The following is a 24,904-nucleotide window of genomic DNA, read 5'->3' on the forward strand; positions in this document are numbered from 1 at the left end:
TTGGCACTATGTATTATTATTAGCATCAACCTCATTTTTTACAGATGAGAAAGCCAGAGTTCAGAGAATTAGATGACTTTCTCAGGTGGTTAGTTGTAGAAGAGATAGATAGATGATAGAATAGTCCTGGCCCTGTGAGGTCTGAATTTTCAGCTTTTCAGTTCATAATGATGCCATCCTGTCAAGTAAACTCTGATACATAGCAGAAGTACACATTGTACAACAACAACAACAATAAGAAAAAATTCATAGTTATGTTGAAATAAAAATAGAATATGTGTATAATTTATATATTAAAAAGTGTGCATGAATTATTTCTACTGCTATTGGTTTCTAGGTATAACTGCAATTCAAAATGCGTATCTGATCAAAATACATCACCTTAACATACATAGCACATGCATATAGCAAGGGCTTAATAAGTGCTTATTTTACAATCTGCACACCTGTATTGTCTTAGAAATTCACATGGTGACTATTTCTATCTACATTGGCTAAGGGACAAAAGTAGAGAAATGCTCCAGGCCTCCCTAATAGCTATGCAACATCAGACACTTCATTTAATTTAATAGTTTCTGTCATTTACACGAGACACTGTTATACCATTTTCTTGTCTTCATCACTACCTCTTCTACAAGGCAAGTGAAACAAAACAAAACCAATCTTCCTAAAAATGTTTCAAATCTGGAATCAAGTATATTGGTAAACCGAAACTGACTTACAATGCCCCTAAACTTACCCTAGTTCATGTTTATAGAACAAGGGAGTATCAACTACTTACTTAATCCTAAACCAGTAACACATGAACTACATTTTGATTTATGGTCATGGTAAAACACTTTCCATAACCCAGTATCTGCTAAATTGCCACATGCCCTATTTCAGATTTTTGTTTCAATCATCACACACTGTGATGTCTGGGATTTTTCATGTAAATATTCATATAAAGTTTACAACACCCCATTTTATATTTATGTAGTCACTTTTCAACCTTAAAATGAATATTCTGCTCTAGCATCCTTCACATCTTTATTTCAACTTACTTCATTTCAATTTACTGTAAACTTCTGTATTGGACTATTCTCTGGCAAAACTACAACTTACTAAATAAGTTAAATTAAATATATATTGACCTCACCACAAAAGTTCAAAATGCATGTGATATGGTTTAGCTGTGTCCCCACCCAAATCTTACCAGTGGGAGGTAATTAAATAATGGAGGGCAAGTCTTTCCCATGTTCTCATGATAGTGAATAAGTCTCATGAGATCTAATGGTTTTAAAAAGAGGAGTTCCCCTACACAAGCTCTCGTCTCTTGTCTGCTGCCACGTGAGACATGTCTTTTACCTTCCGCCATGACTGTAAGTCCAATAAACCTTTTTCTTTTGTAAATTGCCCAGTCTTGGGTAGTCTTTATCATCAGCATGAAAACAGACTAATACAACATTTAATGATTAAACACAAACTTCTTTCTTCATTCTCCCATTTCCAGCCCCTACTCTTTGAAACAATGCAATGTCAACGATAGACTTCAAACTGTTTCTTATTTTGTCTATTTCTCCTAACAAGGCAAGTGTTCCTCACATAATAATTTGCTTTCATAAATATCAAAAGAGGTAATCACAACCTCATTAATATAGCCTTTTCATCAGGTGCAAAATAAAGACCATGGAATTTTTAATTCCTGATTAGACTGCATTTACATTCTATTAATAAAGTAATTTATTAAAAGGTACTATCAATATCATGAACATGCATATCAAGGTCACGAGGGAAGCCTGCCTGAAAAAACCTGATATTCCACTCACTGTATTTCTGGTTACATCACATTCTTCTTGTATTTAGGAAGCTATTTATAATTAATCTAATAGAGATAGAGGAATGGTTATAAGCAATTGTCATAGACAATTTACAATATAAACCTTAAAGAGATCATTTTATTGACTTGTCATTTAGCATATCACCAGATACATGATCCTACTTTCCACACTTACCAAGTACCTTTCAGAGGACACGCTAACTAAGATGAGGTCATCTCCAACTCGTACTTTTTCTCCTTCTGATCGCTGCTTAGAGGCAGGGTGTATGGTCCACCAACAAGCCTCCCCTGCAGAGATAAGGATATGTGAAACACAAAAAAAGTTCCTTTTAGTTAAAATCTATTTTCTTTGCCAATGATTCCAAACACACAACTTCCAGAAATCTGGAATTAATGCAAATTAATCTCTTCAACCAGGAAACGAGAAAGAATTAAGCCTTAGCTTAGGATAAAATAAGATTCTTTTCATAGAAACTGGGTGTGACACTTACGAAAGGCTGATGCCTTTTTCTTCCACGAAGAATTGCTTTAAATGGATATTTATCTATACTCATGTAAGACCAAATTCACCACTCACACTGATCTGATTTCATTCTTTACACACGCACATGTCATTATATCGTTCAATTGCTTTCTATAAAATCATCTCATTTTTTGACAATTTTCCTAAGGACTTGGGGTTTTGTGATGTGATGATTGTGTTGTAGCAATTTTTTGAAAATTTTCTCAGTAGTTATTTTTCGATGCTGACTCAAAAAAAGGATGCAAAGTATCGTCATCTAAAGATTGTAATATCCTGTCCCCTTTTTACTTTATTATTTTAAAATTTGGTGTTTTCATTTTTTTTTCTTTTCTTTTTTTTTTTTTTTTGAGACAGTGTCTCGCTTTGTCGCCCAGGCTGGAGTGCAATGGCACAATCTCAGCTCACAGCAACCTCCACATCCCAGGTTCAAGCGATTCTCCTGCGTCAGCCTCCTGAGTAGCTGGGACTACAGGCACCCGCCACCACGCCTGGCTAATTTTTGTATTTTTAGTAGAGACGGGGTTTCACCATGTTGGTTAGGCTGGTCTTGAACTCCTGAACTTGTGATCCTCCTACTTTCGGCCTCCCAAAGTGCTGGGATTACAGGCGTGAGCCACCACGCCTAGCCGTGGTGTTTTCTATTAATCTAAAGGTAACATGTAAGAGAATCCTTCTGTAGAAGAATGAATTATAAAAGATCTTGGTTTACATCAACCGAACAATTTCTTCTAGGACAAGTCAAGCATACGCCTCATGAGCCACATGTCTCTTCTTCACTCTTTCTTCCCAATACCTAACCTATAAGCGTCAGCATGCCACTCTTCATTCTGTTCATAATACCTCTGAAAACCTAAATGCGACTTCTATCCCAAAATGAGAGTAGTGTTTTCACGAAATCTGCCATCATTTATCATTCTTTGCCTTCACTCAACTTTATGGTTTTTCCATAAATCTTTTTTTTTCTTGACTAATTCCTCAAGGCCAGAATGTAAGTTCCTATTAGTTGGACTTGTTATGTTTTGTTCGCTGAGGTTTCTCCAGCTCCTGCTAGCCTATTATAAGCACTCACTACAAACTCATTTTGCATGAATGAATAAATGAATTACCAAATAATATTTTGTAAGTATTCCCACAGTCAATATATAATCTGTGTTTTTTCTTACATAAACCATAGTCTAACTTGCTTTTCTTATACAAACCATAAACTAACCTGAATGTCACCTGGCGTAATTCTTTATCTTCATTCATCCAATTCACATTTTTACAGTTGCAGGTAGTTTTTCATTCACTCAAACATTTATAGAGTACCCACTATTGGCTAATCATTGCTTTAGTGGCTGGGATACATCAATAAACAAGGAAGAAAAAATTATCTGCCTTGTGAGTTTAATTCTGATGAAGGCAGACAGACAACAAATGATAAATACCATAAATAACTGAGGAATTCAGAAGAAGTAGGAAGCTATGGGATAAAAAGAGAGTAGCGTAAGGAAATCAGGAAGCAGGGAGAAGCACTGACTTGTTTTGTTTTGACTATTACATAATCTTCTCAATGTATGAAAACAAGTTCTAGACAGTGTCTTTTACTTCTTATGAAGAGGGAACTGACAACTTTCTCATTTAACTGTGTGCTGAAATACACTAATTAGAATAACTAAAAAACTAGCAAAAATACAGGGGAATGATAGAGTCTGTACAAAACAAAATCAGAATAATATATTTATGTATCTTTCTGGTGCTGGGGGTTCTTGGAATTTCTTCTACAAGATGATGTGTTGGTCTATTAAGATGTGTATGAGGCTCATAAACATAGCTTTATTTTTACCTTCTCATTGTTTGTAAAAAAAAATTTAGTGAATATGGGGAAATACTTTAAAGAGGGGAGGTGGAGTGAGAGGATAGTTTGATCTCACTCTTCAAAGGAACAACTTAATAAAAGTTGAACTATTTCCTTCCATTCTTTTTTCTACTTGGTCTTTATTTTAATTACACAGGGGTGCATGCTCATTGTAAAAGACAAAACAGTCCAATTTTATAGGGGTATATAAAGTCAATGCAAAATCCTCAGAGTATTGAGGAGAACATCAAATTTGTGTGCTCCTATTTTGATTCGCCAAAAAGAAAAATGCTAATATATACATTTTTGTTTCACAAATCTGAAAATGCACGTCTGTTTGGACAGGTATGTAGAAGAATGCCCTGTGGGCAGAGAAATGAAGGAGACTTTCATTTTTGACCTTTTTATTTGAATGTTGGCATCAAGTATGTTATATTTTCAGACTTAAAAACATTTTTAAGATGACAGAGATATGTAGAATTACTTCACAAACTAATTAGTGCACATTAATATGGTTAACATCCAGTAAATCATGTAGTAAATATTAATTTTCTATCCAAACCCACAAGGAGAATAAGGTTTGAAGCCTAGTTTGAACATCCAACTAATGATGTGGGAATAACCAAGAGGAATGATACACACTTCCCCCTTCTAGGAAAAACTTTCATTAGAACATTTTTTCCTGACCCCATTCATAAGAACATTCATCCCATGTATTGTATTTTCCAGCCTCTTCCAATCCAATCCCGTCAGGGCTCTCTCTGAACCCAGCTTCCTGCAGCACAAGGTGCTCACCTGTGGTGTCCTCTTGCAAGCCAACATCAAAAGCCAGCTTATCAGTTGAAGACCGGGAGGTGGACAGGCAGCACAGATACTGCAAAATATAAAATCAGTAGTTGTAAGTAGAGGCTTTGTTTGTCTGTTGTTTCTGAGACAAGGTTGCTTTGTTGCACAGGCTGGAAGTGCAGTGGTGTGATCACAGCTCACTGCAGCCTCAACCTCCTGGGCTCAAGCAGTCATCCCACCTCAGCCTCCTGAGTAGCTGGGACTACAGGGACATGCCACCATGCCCAGCTAATTATTTTCTTTTTTTGTAGAGATGGGGTTTCACCATGTTGCCCAGGCTGGTCTCGAACTCCTAGACTCAAGTGATCCTCCTACCTCAGGTTCCCAAGTAGCTGGGACCACAGGTGTGCACTACCACATCCAGTTAATTTTTTTTTTTTCATAGAGATGAGATCCCCCTATGTTGCCAAGGTGATCTCAAACTCCTAAACTCAAGCAATCTCCCACCTCCACCTCCCAAAGTGCTGGGATTATAGGCATGAGCCACAGCGACTGGCTATCATTAAGGTTTACAGTTGTACCAGCAGAGTCTTATTTTGACCTGTAATTTGGCATCCATCTATCCCTGCTGTTCTTAGTGTTGTCCTGAAAATCTCGATGCTTCTGCACAAAGCCCAGATTTTTAAATGTCTGTGAGGCAGAACAGCATGCATTAGGGGCAATATCCTAAAGGAATTGTAGTCTTTTTTCCCTTACAAAAGACTAAGGGAATGTTCTCAGTCAGTACAGGAAGACAAGTAACTGGGGATGTATTTGTACATCTCTCACTTCATGTGATATTCATGATCATCTGCAAAAGTACAATGTAATCTGACAGTTAGAAATCTTTCTCCCAAACAAATTTGAAGACTATTCTCTTTTATCTTCTAGTTTTGTTTTCATTTAAAAATGTTTAACTCTTTGAAATCCACCTAGAATTTATTCTGGTGCACAGCATGTCACTGCACTAAAATGAGGTTTATTGTGTGTCTCCATACATGTGCATTTTCCACAGGAGTAATCACTCTTGAACACCGTCATCTCCTTATTCTTCCCACCCTCAGGTGTTCCTAACTGTATATTCTTGGACATCAAGTTTAGGATCATTTTTCAAGCCTACTGCTCCCCAACCTCCATGCCACAATGTGTTGTAAGAACACAGACACAAAGATGAATGTGATGTAAGAACAGAGACACAAAGACGAATATGTTGTAAGAACAGAAACACAAAGATGAATGTGGTAGGATCTCAAAGTACACTACCATCACCAAGCAAGTGCACTGCCAGCAAGCCCCCTTTCGAATCACTGGAAAATTAATGCAAAGGCTAGAAATTTCTTATGATGGTATAGGGCCTATCCAGCTAAGTGTGTGTCTGTGAGTGTGAAAAGGCAGATGGACCCATCAGTGGCCGATACACTGGTATGTTAGGTGGAATTCAGGGTCATGGGGATGTGAAAGGCAGACTCTGATTCTGACTCTTAACTAAAAAGCAATGGCTCCCAAGGTTATAGTCAAGAGGCTTCAAGGGTCCCTAAACTTGTTTTTAGCCACAGCAGAAGTGTCAGTCTGACCTCAAGACAGGTAATGCATGATAATCCCCTACGTTTATAGACTTTAAATATAAACTGTGCTTAACATCTGCCTTTATTTTCTAAGAAGTTAACAACTTTGCAATAATCAGACTTCCTAGACAAAAATAAAGTGATTCCTATTAAAGTCTTTTGTAGTTTTTTCAAAAACAGTACAGTATTAGGCACTGTAACGATTAACATATGCTTTCTCCTTAGTGTTTCCAGTAACTCTGAGGTAGATACAATGATTATCCCACTAAGTGTTCATTAAAGAGAGCAACAACTTGGTCTTATTCACTACTATATCCAGGACCTAAAACAGTACCTAGCACATAGTAGGTGCCAAATAATATTTATTTAATGAATGTATAAAAATTTCAGATGTAATTATAGGCTTAATTATGCAAAATATCCCAGGCTGGCCAGCATGTAGCAAACTGAATCCAAATCTAACAACCAAGTTCAGGCTCTTAACCCAACTATTATGTATAGAGAGTAGTTGTCTTAAAAGAAACCCTCACATTTATTATTTTATGCAGTTCATGTGTTTTGATTGCTGTAGAATGTGGAATTCTTTCCATAAAATTTTAATATGTGATTGCTCTATACAAATTGTTTTTACATATTTTTCTTACATCCAACCACTTTCTGAAACTGTTTTATGTTATTTTATATCTTGACATGGTCAGCCAAAATTTCCAGAACAATGTTAGTCAGCAATGGTAGATAAAACACATTCTTATTTTTATTTTAGTTAATGTAATTTTAAAAATGGCTTCAGCATTTCACAATTACAATGTTCCCTATTGATTTGACACTAATAATCTTTATCTCTGAGGAAATAATCAATGTTTAGTTCTTATTAAGAATGAGCATCGAGTTTTATTAACAATCTTTTCCAGCACTTGCTAACATGATCACGAGTTTTCTTATCTGACCTATTTATGTTATATAACACATTAAAAGAAATGATATTATTAAATCATCATTAAAATCACGTACATCCTGTAATCCCAGCACTTTGGGAGGCCGAGACGGGCGGATCACAAGGTCAGGAGATCGAGACCATCCTGGCTAACATGGTGAAACCCCGTCTCTACTAAAAAATACAAAAAACTAGCTGCGCGTGGTGGCGGCGCCTGTAGTCCCAGCTACTCGGGAGGCTGAGGCAGGAGAATGGCGTGAACCCGGGAGAAGGAGCTTGCAGTGAGCCAGGATCCGGCCACTACACTCCAGCCTGGGTGACAGAGTGAGACTCCGTCTCAAAAAAAAAAAAAAAAATCACGTCCATGTATTTCCCATACTTCTCATCCTATACTTTAGAATTTCATTAAATAGACAATTAAAATAAAGTTATCACATAAATATCCGTGATTGAGACTGAAAATTTGTGTGTGCTTGTTGGATAGTGGTATTGATACTTAGTCTTCTGCTTTAGAACAATTTACATAATATGGGAATCACCTACTTTTTAAAAGGAATGATCAAGTATACTATTATAGATATTGTATAATATTCTAGATATTGAACTATCATGTAGCCACTAAAATTATATTGACAATTTAAACAACATGGAAAATGCTTATTTTACAAGAAAAGGAAAAAAAAGTCACGCCGGGCACAGTGGCTCATGCCTGTAATCCCAAGACTTTGGGGGGCCAAGGCGAGAGGATCGTTTCAGCCTGGGAGTTCAAGACCAGCTTAGGCAAGATGGTGAGACTCCCATCTCTACAAGAAATTTAAAAATTAGCCAGGTGTGGCAGCAGGCACCTGTAGTCCTAGCTACTCAGGAGACTGAAGCAAGAAAATCGTTTGAGCCCAGGAGTTCAAGGCTACAGTTAGCCATGATCATACCACTGCACCTCAGCCTGGGTGACAGCAAGACCCTATCTCAAAAAACAAAAGGATATAAATTTGGTAATGTAGTAAGATCTCAATTACGTTAAAAAAAAAAAAAAAAAAAAACCCTTAAGGACAGAAGAGATTAAAACTTTTTTTAAAAGCCTCCAACAGTTTTTTCCTATTAGTGTCATCAGAATTTTTCTTCTGCAACTTTCAAATCATATAGACTATGTATTGCTTTTATAATTTAATAAAGCTCTTATAAGAATGGAATGAGGCCAGGTGTGGTGGCTCATGCCTGTAATTCCAGCACTCTGGGAGGCCGACATGGGCAGATCACGAGGTCAGGAGATCGAGACCACCCTGGCTAACACGGTGAAACCCTGTCTCTACTAAAAACAAAAACAAAAAAAATTAGCTGGGCGTGGTGGTGGGCACCTGTAGTCCCAGCTACTCGGGAGGCTGAGGCAGAAGAATGGCGTGAACCCAGGAGGCGGAGCTTGCAGTCACCTGAGATCACGCCACTGCACTCCAGCCTGGGTGACAGAGTGAGACTCCATCTCAAAAAAAAAAAAAAAGAATGGAATATAATTTTTGCATTTTTTTACATATTTTATGTACAGTTGACTCTTGAACAACACAGGTTTGAAATGCCCAGGCCCACTTACTAAGATGTTCTTCCCCGCTCTACCATTCCTGAGACAGCAAAACCAATTCCTCCTCTTCCTCCTCCTTAGCCTATTTGACACGAAGACAATGAGAATGAAAGTCTTTATGATGATCCAGTTAATGTATAGAAAATCTATTTTTCTTTTGATATACTTAATAGTTTCTTTTCTCTAGCTTACTTTATTACAATACAGCATATAATACATATACAAAATATGTGTTGGCTGGTATCAGTAAGGCTTCTGGTCAACAGTAGGATATTAATAGTTATCTTTTGAGGGAGTCAAAAGTTATATGTGATTTTCTACTGTGCAGGAGATTGGCACCCTAACTCCTGTGTTGTTCAAAGGTCAGCTGTATATGTAATATCTAAGAATACATTAGAGTATTTATAAAATATATTTTTAAAACATTTACATATATACATATCTACATATACACACATATATTTGTGCATATACACATGAGGCAGAGAATGAGAAAACTGTGCCCAAGAGAAGCCTAATGAATAACTGGGTGAAAGGAGGAGCAGATGTGGAAAAAGAGAAACCTGGTGAAGAAGAAAAAGAAGTTGGTGAGTACAATTCATACTGGAGCTCACTGGTAGATTTTCTTAAATCTGATCTTTCAATAAAGATAGTTTATTTCTCTAATAAATGAACTCTTTAAAACAAAATCTGAAAAGAAATATCTCTTATTTGACTCTCACACCTCTCTCCTCCTAAAACTACTCTATCAAAAGTAAGGTACTAAACATGGTAATCATATAATGATAGAACTGAAGGACCTTAAAAGTCATCTGAGCTGACTTTCGTCTTTTACATGAGAAACTAACAAGGGTACAAAGATATTAAAGAACACATACACCCAAGCTCATTGATACCACTGCAGAAATGATGCTATCAGCATTTTCTGACCGTACACCCCCAAATGGATCGGCATGACCACAGGGAGATGAAATAAAACGCGTACTCACCATGCCACTGTAGGAATGGCGCAGCAATATGGCATGTCCGTAGAGGAGTGTTCGATGACCACCACCTTGAGCAGTCTTTAGAGAGAAGAGAAAAAAGGAGAACAAGAGAGAAAAACACAAAAGGGTAACTTAACCCGCAAGCTGATAAAATACTCTCTTGTTCTTAAAGGAACGTTAGTAGGAAAGAATGCATTAAGAACTCTTGCAGACAAGCAAAGTGCTGTTGAAATAATTTGTACATTGGAATAAAGTTCATGTAACCTCTATTATGGGGTTAGCATTTTATCTAGTTCTTGAATAATAAACTTGGTATCAGTAAATAATTATCATAATTTATAGTTATTTATTCATAATGTACTTAATTATCATCTGTTTCCCATTAGATTATCGTTTCCATTGGGTGGGAACCATGGTACCTTCATCACCATTGCATTCCAGGTGCCTACCTGCACGCCAGACATACAAGAAGCACTAAATAAATGTTGATTCAGGCCAGGCACGGCGGCTCACGCCTGTAATCCCAGCACTTTGGGAGGCCGAGGTGGGCGGATCACCTGAGGTCAGGAGTTTGAGACCAACCCGGCCAACATGGCAAAACCCTGTCTCTATTAAAAATACAAAAATTAGCCAGGCATGCTGGCGCATGCCTGTAATCTCAGCTACTCGGGAGGCTGAGGCAGGATAATTCCTTGAACCCGGGAGGCGGAGGTTACAGTGAGCTGAGATTTCACCACTGCACTCCAGCCTGGGCAACAGAGCAAGACTCCATCTCAATAAATAAATAAATAAATGTTGATTCAACGAATGAGTCTTCCTAAAACACAAAAATGATCATAACGCCTCCAGGCTTAAAAACTTCTCATTCCTCCCAACTGCTTACAGGAAAGAGTCCAATCAATCCCTTTCCATGAAACAGAAGAGTGCTTCTTAAATTGGAGAGCTTGTAAAAACACAGATTCCTGGCCCTTACCATTGGGATTTTGATTCAGTAGGTCTGGGGTAGATACAGAGACGTTTCATTTCAATAATTTTCCAGGTGATGCTGATGCTGTTGGTCCAGAGACCACTTTGAGAAGTACACAGAGACTTTGTCTCACTCATCTCTAGTCTCACCTTCAATCACCCTGTGTCCAAACATACTCACTTTCCCTTCCCTGAGTATGCCATACTGCTTTCATGCTGCCCTGTCTCGAAATACAACTTTCCCTCTCCCTCTAGCCTTCTCTGTCGTATAAAACCTTTTTAATAAGAAAGCCTCCAATAGTTTTTTCCTCTTAGTGTAACTGGAGGACTTTTCTTCTGTAACTTCCAAACTGTATAGAATAAATATGTATTGATTTGATAATTTAATAAAGTTTTTATAAGAATGGAATGAAACGTTTACATATTTTATGTACATGTGACTCTTGAACGACACAGGTTTGAACTGCACAGGCCCATTTATACTCAGATTTTTTCCCCCTCTACTTTTTAAAACTCAGATTAAAGACTACCTCCCCTATGAAGCCTCATCCAGTTTCCTCAAAGCTAGTCACTCTCCCCGTCCTCCTGCAGCCCTAGTTATACACCTGTACATTGACCTTACACTCTACCCAAGAACCCTCCTCCCCTTGATCAGACTGAAAACTCCTCAAGGACAATGACACTGTGCTGATTATCATTTCACCTCCAGCTTTGAGTGTGAGGTCAGGCCATGGTAAGTCCTCAGCAGAGGTGTCAAATGAAAAGCTGGATATGGGGAGGCCTACGACCGGCTGAGTAAGGAGTATGTATACAGGGGTCATGGTATACAATCATAAGGTGTGTAAGAAGGAGGAAGCAATCATGGAATTTCGGTGTTGGGTTGCACAGGAAAACGTCACAGGAATTATAAAATCAGATCAGGGAAAGACCATGGAAAGTATAGAATATTATGACGAGAAATCTGTACTTCTTTTTGCAGGAAAAGGAGGTCTTTAAAAATTTTCAGAATAAGAGCGATGATACTGACCTGTGCCTTAAGAAGTATAGAAAGATGCTTCAATATCCAATATCATTATAACCTTTTTACTAAACATACATCACATTCTTGTTGTTCCATATAATTTCTTAAAATAACTTTATGTTTTGCTTGAAAAAACTCAGAACTATTCTAAAAACAGATATTAAAAGGTATTAAAATAAGAAAAACTGCTGAAAAAAAAAAAACACTTTTTTGGGGGGTCCAGACGCAGTGGCTCACGCCTGTAATTCCAGCACTTTCGGAGGTCAAGACAGGTGGATCACATGAGGTCAGCAGTTCAAGACCAGCCTGGTCAACATGGTGAAACTAAAATACAAAAGTACAAAAATTAGCTGGGCGTGGTGGCGGGCACCTGCAATCCCAGCTACTCTCAGGAGGCTGAGACAGGAGAATGGCTTGAACCCGGGAGGCAGAGGTTGCAGTGAGCTGAGGTTGCACCACTGCACTCCAGCCTGGGTGACAGAGCAAGATTCTGTCTCAAAAACACAAACAAAAAAAGAAAAACAACAAAAAACCACTTTTTTCACATAACTGAGAAGAAAAGGGAAAAATCTACTTTGAAGAACTATACTCCCTCAGAAAATGAGGCTCTCTTTAGACAGCACTTAATTTTTCTATAATGCATTTGATTTATTGTGGCCAAGAACAATTTTATTTACTTTGTCTGGTTTGAATTACTTTGATAGAAGCTCACATTTTCACACAAGATTGAAGTTCCAAAGCTGTAAAATCCACAAGAACTTTAATAACACTTGACAGCCATGCTAGTCAAAACAAAATTTTTTAAAAGTGAAGGACAAGGCCTTGAAGTTAACCAGAAAAGTGCTCCTTTACCGTAAAGCTTTGCCTACACATTTCATTTATATATATATATATAGTGTGTGTGTGTGTGTGACTAAAGAGGTTTACAGGTTTCATTTATATATATATTTACATATATATATTGTATATGTGTGTGTGTATGTGTGTGACAAAAGAGGTTTACAGGTTTCATTTATATATATATTATTTACGTATATATATATTGTATATGTGTGTGTGTGTGTGTGTGTGTGTACGTGTGTGATAAAGAGGTTTACATACACATCAAAATTACTGGTTCTATATTTTGTTCTTTCTGGTTTGCTTTTTTGGTTTTTGGGCTCCATGTTTTTTAAATACAGCCAACTGTATTTAAAATAAGCATGAGGCAAAGTGCCTCATGCTTGTAATCCCAACTACCTAGGAGGCTGAGGAAGGAAGATCACTGGCGCCCAGGAGTTCCAGGTTGCAGTGAGCTATCCACTGTACTCTAGCCTGGGTGACAGAGCAAGACCCTGTCTCTTAAAAAATAAAATAGTGAATCACACAATGGGGTCACTGAAGGATTATAACAATCAATGAGAATCCTGGCCTCAGTTAAAATAAAGGTGCCTGAAAAGGCCAGTGTGACATTGTCAAGACATCCGTTTGACACGGACTGGCTTACTTGGGATGGTGTCTTCATGGAAAGTCTCCACAGGGAACAGATCAGGCTTAGGACAGTCCTAATGCACCACTGTTTAGCACCAACCAGCAGAAATAGGCTCCCACCACAAGAAAGCATCCATCTGGTTCTAAGAAGTTAATGCCTTTTCCGTATGAAACCCAAAGCAAAGCATGATTGAAAGGTGAAAGTGAGATAAAATTCAGCATGTTTTTCTGTTTCAGTGACTTAAATTACTGTAATTACATGCATATGCCCTCCCCTTAATCCAATTCTAACCTTTCCAGATCATCCATTGCAAGTGTGAAAAGAACTATTGGCCTTCCGGCCTCGAAGTTAAAAGAACTGGGGGCCTAATCAAATTATTTTAGGCAAACCACCTGCTTTTAACTAATTCTACATCATCTTTCTATTTGCACTGGTTTTTAGATGCATTTGTTCTCACAAAAGACCTTAAGATGTCTGCTCCAGGCAACCATTTCATTCACCCTTCCCAAGGGGAAGTCTATACAGTATGGTAAAGTCGAATTAAGAATGAGATGATAAAATGAATACAGCAAATGCAGATTTAGCATGAAAAACTAAAGTTTCTCAAACCCATAATCATAAGTTAGTTATTAGTATTTGCAAAGAGAGGAAATATTCCTATTTTGCTGTTTTTAATATTTTTCCAATCCAAACTCTTGTTTCATGATATGTCGAATTTAGGGATTAATGTCCTCTCTTCAAAATGTGATCATAATATTTTCTACTGAAAAATAAGAGCTAGAGTTATTGAAAATTCTGGAAGATGTTCCATGTCCTGGTTGATAGATGTCTTCAAAGAAATGCTCCGTTCTGTCATCCCATCCAAAATGCCAAATTCTTACTGGTAGTGAACAGGTCCAGTTTAGGGTATCCCGCAATGCACCTGGTTCAGTTTTATTAAACATGATGGATTTAACCACAAAATTCAACAGACTGACAAGAACATGCATCCCTTGCTTCAAAGCAACCTTTTCCATCTATATCTGGGATTTTGATTTAATATTTCTTACAGTCTATTTCTTTCAAAATTATCAATTATTTTAAGGCTTTCTTAACTGAATATCAATTTTTCTACTTACCCATTGTTTCTTGGCTTTTAAGATTAAAAAAATTAAACCCCATAAATGTTATAGGAGAAATGTAGTGGGCATATGAAAATGAAACAAAAATTTTCTATTATATATCCTAAAATAACCATAGTTACTCTTCTTCCTGTCTGTCCCTTACATATTCCTTCGATGACACGTCCACATGCTTTACTCTTTTCTTTTTATTTGTCTACTTTTACAATATTTTCACTTTTCCAATTCAGTTGAGAAATGAAAAGGGGTTGGGTGAATTATTTTCACGTCTCCTGGAGTAAGTAGAAGTAGTTTCTTGGTGCCTCCCCTCATTTCCCAATGGAAGAATTTCCCATTGTATTCATACAAAAGTGCATAAATGCAAAGTCAACATAATCCCCAGAGCGAACATTCTAAATGGAGAGTTATTAATATTGTTTTAATAAGAGAAATTCTTAATGTTAGCTAATTAAACATGTTACAATATGACCCAAAAATGTCAAATTTTGGTTTGACATTTTTGTTGGTTGAGCTGTTAAATCTAAACATGTGATTTATCTAAATCTAAAAGCTCCAAAGTTTAATATTTAAACGTTTTAAAGCATGTGAAGAAAAGTTACGTGGATTCAAAAGTAAAACAAATGTGTGTAACCATACATAAAACATACAAAGTATTCTGATATATAATAATATATATATACACATATATATTATTACATATATATGTATACAGCTATACTAATACAGCTATATAATATAATATATAATATAGCTATACTACATATATATGCAGCTATACTAATATGCAGATATATACATATATAATCCATATATAGTAATATGTCTTACCTTCATCATGAATTTCTGTAGGGGCATAAGGAAAAGAGAGGAAACATTAAATAGACATGATCTCAAAGATTTCCTTAAAAATATCTCTTACTTATAAAGGCTCCATTATCCTAAATGGAGCTATTTAAACAATAAACATAAAAAAACACATTCACCGTGTTATCGCAACAAAACTTAGTATCAACTACATGCCAGAGAAAAGCTGTAGCGAGCAAAATTCTTTTAAAAAGTTTTTACATTAGTTTCTTCCTTTTTCTGTGAAAACATGCTGTTCTACTTTAATGAGTGGTTCCATTTACAACCTATTTAAGCACCAAAAATGATATCATCTTTAAAATTGATCATCTGAAAATGCTTTTTAAAAACCAACTTTCATCTTTTTCATAAAAATGCAGTGATAAAAGCAAACAGCAACCCAACTCATTTTGATGAAAACAGTAGATTAAAACAGGTAAGGGAGATCGTAAACTAATACGCTGCAATGAGCGGCTCTCATTTCATGCAAAGTAACAGTAAGCAATTTCTTAGACACTGAATATTATGAAAGGTGAATTTCAAAGAAAAATCACGAACGCATTTCTATTTCTCTTCAAATGACACAGTCTCCTGTCATAAATTATATAATAGCTCTTTTTTTCTTCTACAAAACGTAATGTGTATTATGTGTGTGTGCATGCAAATCTACAAATAACTTCATTTTTCTTTAGACCTCTAAAGTTTCTTTGACTTCTTATTCCTAGGATAGTTACACAGATGAAAGAGTAGGAAAAAGAAAACAATGATATATTTCCAAACTTAGGGCTGAATTTAGTTGTCAGGTTGATGTCTAAGTCCTACAGAGAAAAGATATCATGGAGACACTAGTTGTAAGAAAAACAGCAAGGAAAAGTTTTCCAATATAGATATTTGTAAACATTACAATTTTTTGTAACTTATTTGCTAACTTACTGTAAGCACAAAACTGCATTCTTCACACCCAAAGAGGGTGCTTTCTTCAATATTTATCTTTATGTGTTTCTTGTAAGTAAGGGATGACTATATGGGCAATGACAGTCATGGATTCCAACCAGCTTTCTGTCTTAGATTTTTTTGGATGATTCATTTGCACAGAAACACAAAGGTGGAAACTTTAGTTCTTTAGGCTAAAACTGCAGGTGTCAGTAACTCAGTGTCCTAGGTTTACATTAATCCAGAAATATGTTTCTTGTAACCTGAAACATATTTACATAGTAATATGTATATTATTAAAGGGAAATTCTATTGAGACTAATTTTTTCATTTTCAATATTACAATTTTAAGGAAAAACTGTAAAGCAGCTTTCATTCTTGGCTTAGAAAATACAGGCTGTTTAGTTACATTTTTATAACTGATATTAATCACATATAATTATCAGGAAACTTACTTCCCATGTTAAACTGACCAGTCATATGTGACTCACTAACGGGAGAGCTATCACTAAAGAATTAGGCAAAATCATTATTAAGCCCTAATTCAAAGAAATGCAAAAACCTAACATTTTGGTACAGCACATGGTTTGTTAAGAGGTACTTTTTCCATGAGATTTTTTTTTTTTTTTTTCTTAATTAAGCTAGGTTTGGGAGATTTTTCTTTAGAAAATGTTCTCAGCCTGATTTTGTCAGGTATCTAAGTTGAACTGCTTTAGAACTGTAGTAGGTATTGACAATAACAAAAAAAGAGTGGTCAGCCAAGTGACTGAGGTCTGCCATTCCACATTGCTAAGTCGTGTCTGACCGCAGGAAGAATAAGACACAGAGGTGAGCAAGCTGCATAGACGATAAAATAGTATGACTACTGAAAAATAGCTAATGCTGAAATATCCTTCTGTAGAATGAGAAAGAAGTGCAGGTGTAATACACAAACATCATTTTCAAAAGATAATCAAGAACATGAAAGATTCGTGGTATTAGTGGCATTATAGACATTAACTTTCTGTACAAATCATTTCTTGTTCAAATTGGTTTAAGGGCTAGATATTACCAAAGTTATAGCATCAGGAGACATTCAAAGGGATCATTTAAGGCAAAAGAAGAAAGCAAAGCACATTAAAACAAAAAAGATGAGTATATTAGTTTAATTCAATGTAAGCACTGCTTCTGTACAATAAAAGCAACAAACAGAAAAAGAATAACAACAAAAACCCTTTAAAATTGATATGATGGAAAGTAGAAAAAAGAAACACATAAAGATAAATATCAAAGAAAGCAGCCTCTTTGGGTGTGGAGAATGTAGTTTTTGTGCTTACAGTAAGTTAGCAAATAAATTAACTATTTGATTTATTTCACTAATGAGAGGTTTAATAGACAAGAGCTAAAATTTCATTACACAAAATAGAGTAAGGGATGACTATATGGGCAATGACAGTCATGGATTCCAACCAGCTTTGTGTCTCAGATTTTTTTGGATGATTCATTTGCACAGACACACAAAGGTGGAAATTTTAGTTCTTTAGGCTAAAACTGCAGGTGTCAGTAACTCAGTGTCCTAGGTTTAGATTAATCCAGAATCGACAGGTCAGATGGAGCTCCAAATACAAGCAAAACCTGAGGGCACATGCTACATTAACATGGAAGCCAGGGAGAGAAATTGCTATTGCTACATTTTAACACATAGATGGCCCTGGGTGTCAAATGGATGACAAAAAGAAGCAGAATCATCTTTTGTCTATAAGCATAAGCTAAGGCACTTTCCAAGCAAATGCAAATGATTATGAATAGAAAAAAACAAATCAAATGGCAATACTTTACTCTGAAAATTGCTAACAAGTACTGGATACCAAGAGAATGCATATTTAATCTGTTCTTGGTGCAAAGAAGGAAACAATAATTCAGGTGATGTAGAAAAGCTCCTCTATCATAAGGATGCCTTTCAGTTCAACCTGGATTTTTTAAAACTGGTATTTCAGTTTCATGAACTAAAAACTGATTTTTAAAAACTCACACTTCTAAAAACCTACCTTAGAACTTTAAAAAGAAACTGTTATTGAAATGTCTCCTCAAAAATTATATAGATAAGGATTTAGTGACAAAGCACCAAACATTTGGGGGCTTGCCATTAAAAAGGATTATCAAATGTAACAATTTCAGAATAGCCTCAGAAGTCATTCTAGCATGAACTTTCCATTAAGGAGGCAAAATACCCTGCTCTGCACACAAAATATGCATCAAATTTAAGCCTTTTTGCCATCTTTTCCTCTCCATATCAAGATGCTAGGATTCTCCATAATTCTCCAACTGGCAACCTCTCCTTTGTGAGGAAATATAGGTAAACTTCATTATGTTGAGAAAACAAAGTTATTTCACCATCAAAGACTAGGATTTCTAGGTAGCAATAATTAATTAATGATACTCCCAACAATTTTTAGGAGAAAAAAATTAACAATAACAATTCTGAGTTTCAAACATATATCAACATATACTATCTAATAGCATTTAAGATTGAAAAACTTCAACTATTGCTCTTATGATGAAAATATCTGGCTGGGTGCAGTGGCTCATGCCTATAATCCCAGCACTTGGGGAGGCCAGGGCAGGAGTATCTGCTTGAGCCCAGGAGTTCAAGACCAGCTTGGGCACCATAGTGAGACACTGTCTCTACAAAAAATCAAAAAGTTAGCCACGCATGGTGGCACATGCCTGTAGTCGCAGCTACTCAGGAGGCTGAGGTGGGAGTATCACTTGAGTCACACTCCAGCCTGGGTGATAGAGCAAGACCCTGTCTTAAAAAATACCTATATAAATCCTATGGAAATGTGTCACTTTCTAGGATTCCCCTGCTAAAAATGTCCAAGATGCTCTGAAAAGACAGACATGTTGATTACAGGTACAGAAATCATCTGAAAGGGGCTTGTCTATCAGCCCATTAATGAGCAGTTATATACATAATAACACATTCCACTGAAATGCCCTTGTATCACTCATATTAATGACCAGCACTGGAATCTAGTTATGTGAGATGCAGATATGTTTAAAAATAATTCATTGTGTTCTTTGGCAGATTTGTAGCAACAGTTTTTTTTCAGCCTATCAACAGCTCCGTACAGACAGTAGTTAAATGGAATGTCTTTTCTTTCCAGTATAATAAATTTGACATATATATGTACATATAATTATGTAGTTCTTCTTGAGAAGGGTAAAGAAAAATAAATGATTCCGATAAGCTACTATAAGTTCTCACACTTCATCTCCGTGACACGTTTATAAAGCAAAGAGCTGCATAAATGCCTAAAACATGAAATAGAAGAGGTATCTAGGGCTTTCTTCATTTCCCAGCTTGTCTCGATAGAGAATTTCTCTAAATCAAAAGCAACACATTGATTTCTACAGAGGGCAAATGGATAATAATGTCCTGAAGACATATAGAGCTTTCCCTCTATTCAGATCATCACCTACACACAAAAAATTGCCCATATCAGAATACAGAAGACTCCATATATTTGTAAAAACAATTTCAAACATGAATGAACCTTGACAGCATGAAAGCACTTTGCAGGTTCTCTCACAATAGCCGTTGTGTGTTGAAATGCATTTTTAAACAACTCTCTGGTTAGAAACATTTGCAATGATTATAGATTTTAACAATTACAACAGCATCATCATATTTTTTAAGAGAAACTACATGTGTAAGACAGCACTCAGTCTATAGAGAATGCTTCATAGACAACAATCTCACAATCTGTTCCATCCTTTTGCTGTCTTCACCCCACTCATGACCTGAATCCTAGGCCTCCACACTGGAAACCATTGCTATGGGTTCGAAAAGGGCTAGGAGTGGAATAGATGGAAATGACCATTAGTTACTTTCTTATCCAGTACTCCGTTTTATTCTCTTTTAAAGGGTACAGAGCAGCATTTGATAACTCAGTGGGCTTATGATTAAACAGATGCACAGCTGCTCAAAGAGACAGTGAGGAGGGAGAGAAGCAAGGAGATGAAGGCAGGAAGGGAATTAGGGAAAAGGGGATGGAGAGAGGGAGGGAGAAAAAGAGAAAGAAAGAGAAGGTGATTGATGGACCTTTGCTGAAACTATCCAGAATAATATTATCAGAAGATTTATACAGAAGCCATTTTAATTTCCATATATATTCCATAAGACGTGTAATATACCTAACCTTCAGAACGTGATAGCTTAGCTTAGCCTTAGTTTTGTAAGGGTCCCAACAAAGGTCTTAATCTTTGTTGTGGGAAAGGCACCCTAGACAAGCAAGTATAACAGAAGTTAAAACAGCACATCTGTCCCAAAACAAAACAATGACCAGTCTCCGAAGGGGATTTACAAGAAGGTCCCTGACTTAACATGGTTCTATTTATGATTTTTCAACTGTACGACAGCGTGAAAGTGATTTGCATTCAGCAGAAACTGTACTTTGAGTACCCATAAACCCCTGTGTTTTTGACTTTCAGTATAGTATTCAATAAATTATGAGATATTCATCATTTCAGTAAAATAGGCTTTGTGTTAGATGATGTCGTCCCACTGTAAGCTAATGTAAGTGTTCTGAGCATGTTTACGGGAGGCTAAGCTAAGCTGTAATGTTCTGTAGGTTAGGTGTATTACATGCATTTTTCACTTATGATATTTTCAACTTCTGATGGGCTTTTCAGGATATAATCTTGCCCCAAGTGGAGGACCACCAGTACTATCACGTTCCAAAACATATTGTTATGCCATCTAAGCAGAGATGCCAAAGAGGGTGGCTGCAAATCCACTGGCTGCCTTTGGTTGACTGCCCACCTCCAGTGTGTTATTAGAGGCCAGGGAGCAAAGGGACGGTTTCTTGGAGAGAAGTGCAGGTGGACCTGGAATCCTGCCTGCCTCCCAAGCTTGCCTTCACTTCAAGCCTAGCAAGGGTGGCTTCAGGGATACCAGATGTCCCTGGGATCTGGGACACCGTAGACTGGTGTCTGCCTCTGCCTGGAGACTGTGAGGCAAAAGGCTGGGTATAGCCCTATAGGGCTGCAACTGGGAAGTGACCACACTGCCAACAAGCAAACGGGGGCCATACTAGATAGATCCAGCTTGGGATTGTCTCAGAGGCCACCAAGAACTACCAGGAAGAGGAAGGAACTGCCACTGGCCAGCTAGTGGAGACGCATTTGTCTGCAGCAAGAGCACCTCAGGTCAGAGATTTCTGGGGATGAAAGCTCCCCAAAAGACCAGTGCCAAGTACCCACAGAGAAAGTCAGCATTAGAAACCTGGCAAGCCCAGTGCATGACACTATGACCAAAGCAGACCTTTCCTGCCAAGCTTTCTCTTCTATCTCCTTCCCACAGCACCTGAGAGTGGCAGACTCTCTGGGTACCAAGTAGGGCGTGAGGAACCCGGCGGGACAAGCAAGAAACAGCTTCCCAGATATCCCTCCCTCCAGCTCTACCCTAGACAAGCTAACTTGAATTAGCTTCGAGTTCGCCAATTATACAGGTTTGGGCATTTTAATTACTGAAATGAGATCTGTATAACTTGAAATGTCTGTGGGGTATTTCACTCTTGGAATACGAGAAAGGTCATGGGACCGGTTCTAATTTAAGCCAAGGGGCAGAGGAGTACCAGCCCCACAGAGCAGTCTCAATAGTCCTTGGTTAAGTGGGTAGAGGGTTAAATTATTTTCTGTTGGCCTTCCAGGTATATCTGTAACAGCAGAATTTCAAACTTCTAATGGCCAAAGCAAAAGATATGAACTGGATAGGTCTTCAAAGAAAAAAAGAGCTCCAGTCTGAAATTTGCTGCAACATTTACACAGAATGCTCATCAGCGTTCTAAAACCCAGCAGAATCTCATTATATGACTTCTAAATGAACATCAATATGTTTAGCATTGACATAATAGCAATATTTAAGAAAAAAAGGAGTAAAGCAGATTCCAGTCCTATAGACAAAGAGATTATGGCCAATGAAGAGGCTACATAAGATTATTAAGCCAGCCACTGGCAAACTAAGCCTCAGGGTTTTCAGCTCAGAAAATCTCTCAGATAGTTCCTCAGAACTGGAAGGCAATCTCTGCTGCAATGATTTACAAATAAACTTAATACAAATAAAATAAATAAATTATTATAGGAATAAGAAAGAAAAAAATAACATAGGCAGATCGAAAATAACCAAATCTGCAGAGGAACAGAGGGGAAAACTTTTAGACAACGGTGAAAAGGTGATTTTATTTACCGGCAAATGTTATTTACAAAATAAGTAAAAGCAGCTTGAGTGGTTGGTCAATACCAATCCAGATATGGCACAGAAATAGCGTAATGGAAGTGAAGGGATGCAAGAATGGGAAAAGACAGAGAGCTATGTTGTAGGATGCTGATATTCGGGAAGTGCAGGACACAGAGGTGTCATGTGTGTTCTGAGAAGGAAGCAGGCTTCCCTTACCAAGACAAGAAAAATGTGAAGCTTGGATTAGCGTTTTAACTATAGCCAAAGAGGAGGGTAGGAAATTTAAAAACAAATAGTTGGTCAAAAGTAGTAGTAGTTCAGTTATAAAGAGAGAGATGAAGACTTTAAATTATTCTCAGCAATATAACATAGAAGTTGTAGTTTTCAAAGGTCATTGGAAGTGGTAAATTAAAAAACAAGTTTCCTTGCCTTTAAAGGGCTAAAAAAATTTTTTTTTAAGACAAATGAACATGAAATTGTTGGAAAACACTACGGAAAGGGCGCTGGAAAGATAGCAAAATTCTCAAAATGTTGGATCCTAGGACCAGAAAAACAATGAAGATAAAATAACGCCATCAGTTAAAGTCAATCTTAAAGGATTCTTCATACAAGTAGCAGAGCAAATGAAAACAAAACATTTCAACACTGAAAAGCCTCACTGTTTTGTACTCTTGGGAAAAAGTGGAGCAGGAATATCAGTCTTAAGGAGACTTGGATTTCCATTCAGAATCCTGGTGTGTTAAATATTTGAAAGTACCTTGGTGTATTTCCTCTCTCCTTTATTTTTTACTAACAAATAAGGAAACCGAGACCAAAAGAAGCAACATAACTTTTTGCACAACTTGTGACAACCTGGGCTCTAAGAATTAGCCTCCAGAATCCTGTAACTGCCTTTTTCTACATGGTCATTCACCTTCACTGCTTAAGATTATACAGGGCCTGGCACAGTGGCTCCTGTGTGTAATCCCAGCACTTTGGGAGGCTGAGGCAGAAGGATCACTTGAGTCCAGGAGTTCAAGACCAGCCTGGGCAACATAGTGAGACTCCATCTATACCAAAAAAAAAAAAAAAAGGTTCTATGACTATATATATAATTGTCTTCTTCTACAGTACATACAAAAATATAAGGACTAAGCAGTGGAATTTTGAGATTAAACAGTCAAGTTTGTTTGCAAAAGACACATAGTATGAATAATAAACACCTTTCTGTTGGCCAGAGCACATAATAATTACAAAACAAATTATATAAAAACTATATGGTTCTAGGGATGGAAAGTACTTTAATATGCCTCATTTCAGATGAAGCAAAACCAGAAACATAAGGTTCTCTTTAGAGACCTGTAAAACACGTGTTCATTACAACAAAGCAGTTAGTTTGAACACTAATAGTACAAGCCACCACTAGGAAGCAAAATAAAAGATTAGAGGCAATAGCAAGCATGCACTTTTACATCACAATTTCTTTGCAAATACATGGAAACACATACCCATTTTTCCACATCAACTTGCTGTGGAAAGAAAAAGCCAAAATAAATAACAAACAAACAAATACCTAGCAATGTTTCAATTACTATCATTTAAATGAATTGATATCAATTTGGTCCTTGTACCACAATCTATTTCCAATTCTAAAGCATAAAAAATTGTATTCAAGTTTTTAATTAACAACATTTAATCTCACCAAACAAAAAGAACTAAGTTAATTTAGCAATCAGAACTCTAAAAGACATTAGGCTGGAAATGCACCAGGTACATGAAATAATGAAAATCCAATATATTTAAAAGCAAACATGAACATTTCTAATTCTCAAATGTAATAGGCCTTTTGATTTAAGAACTACTACTCTCCTCTAATTATAAAAACTGATTTAATTAAAAAGACCAATTTAGAGATATAGTGTCTAACTACAATTTCTCTCGTAACACTTAAAGTAAAATTTCTCTTACTCTAATCTTTCTAGCATTTCATACAATTTCACAATATAAAGGCATGCCTTAACAAATAGTTCTGAAGTTATATGGGAATCAAATTATTTTTTAAAATTGTATTTATAAATGAATCTTAGTCTCTTAATCACGATGTGGCTCTTTAAAATTTAAGTGACTATAATCATACCCACATTGTAAACAGAACAAACCAAAAAGTCATTTGTCAAACAAGACTGTCTTCTACAACACCCTAGGATTCCTGGCAAATAAATCAGAATAAAAAATTTCAACATTGAGGGACATACTCAGTCTCAAAGGTAAGTTTCCTTAACTCACCT

At 36.7% G+C, this 24,904-nt stretch overlaps 1 protein-coding gene across 1 annotated transcript in view; it reads right to left on the minus strand.

Moving 5' to 3' along the window:
* RYR2 (ryanodine receptor 2) overlaps positions 1-24,904 on the minus strand; it is a 557,611-nt gene that overhangs the window by 447,179 nt on the left and 85,528 nt on the right. The window contains exons 4-8 of the mRNA XM_031934901.1: positions 24,125-24,145; positions 15,470-15,484; positions 10,066-10,140; positions 4,975-5,053; positions 1,995-2,107 (exon numbers count right to left, since the gene is read on the minus strand). Of these exons, the coding sequence (XP_031790761.1) occupies positions 1,995-2,107; positions 4,975-5,053; positions 10,066-10,140; positions 15,470-15,484; positions 24,125-24,145 (303 nt within the window). The remainder of the gene's footprint in view (positions 1-1,994; positions 2,108-4,974; positions 5,054-10,065; positions 10,141-15,469; positions 15,485-24,124; positions 24,146-24,904) is intronic.

The sequence above is a fragment of the Piliocolobus tephrosceles genome, chromosome 1 (assembly GCF_002776525.5).
Source record: "Piliocolobus tephrosceles isolate RC106 chromosome 1, ASM277652v3, whole genome shotgun sequence".
In the NCBI taxonomy this organism is placed as follows: domain Eukaryota; kingdom Metazoa; phylum Chordata; class Mammalia; order Primates; family Cercopithecidae; genus Piliocolobus; species Piliocolobus tephrosceles.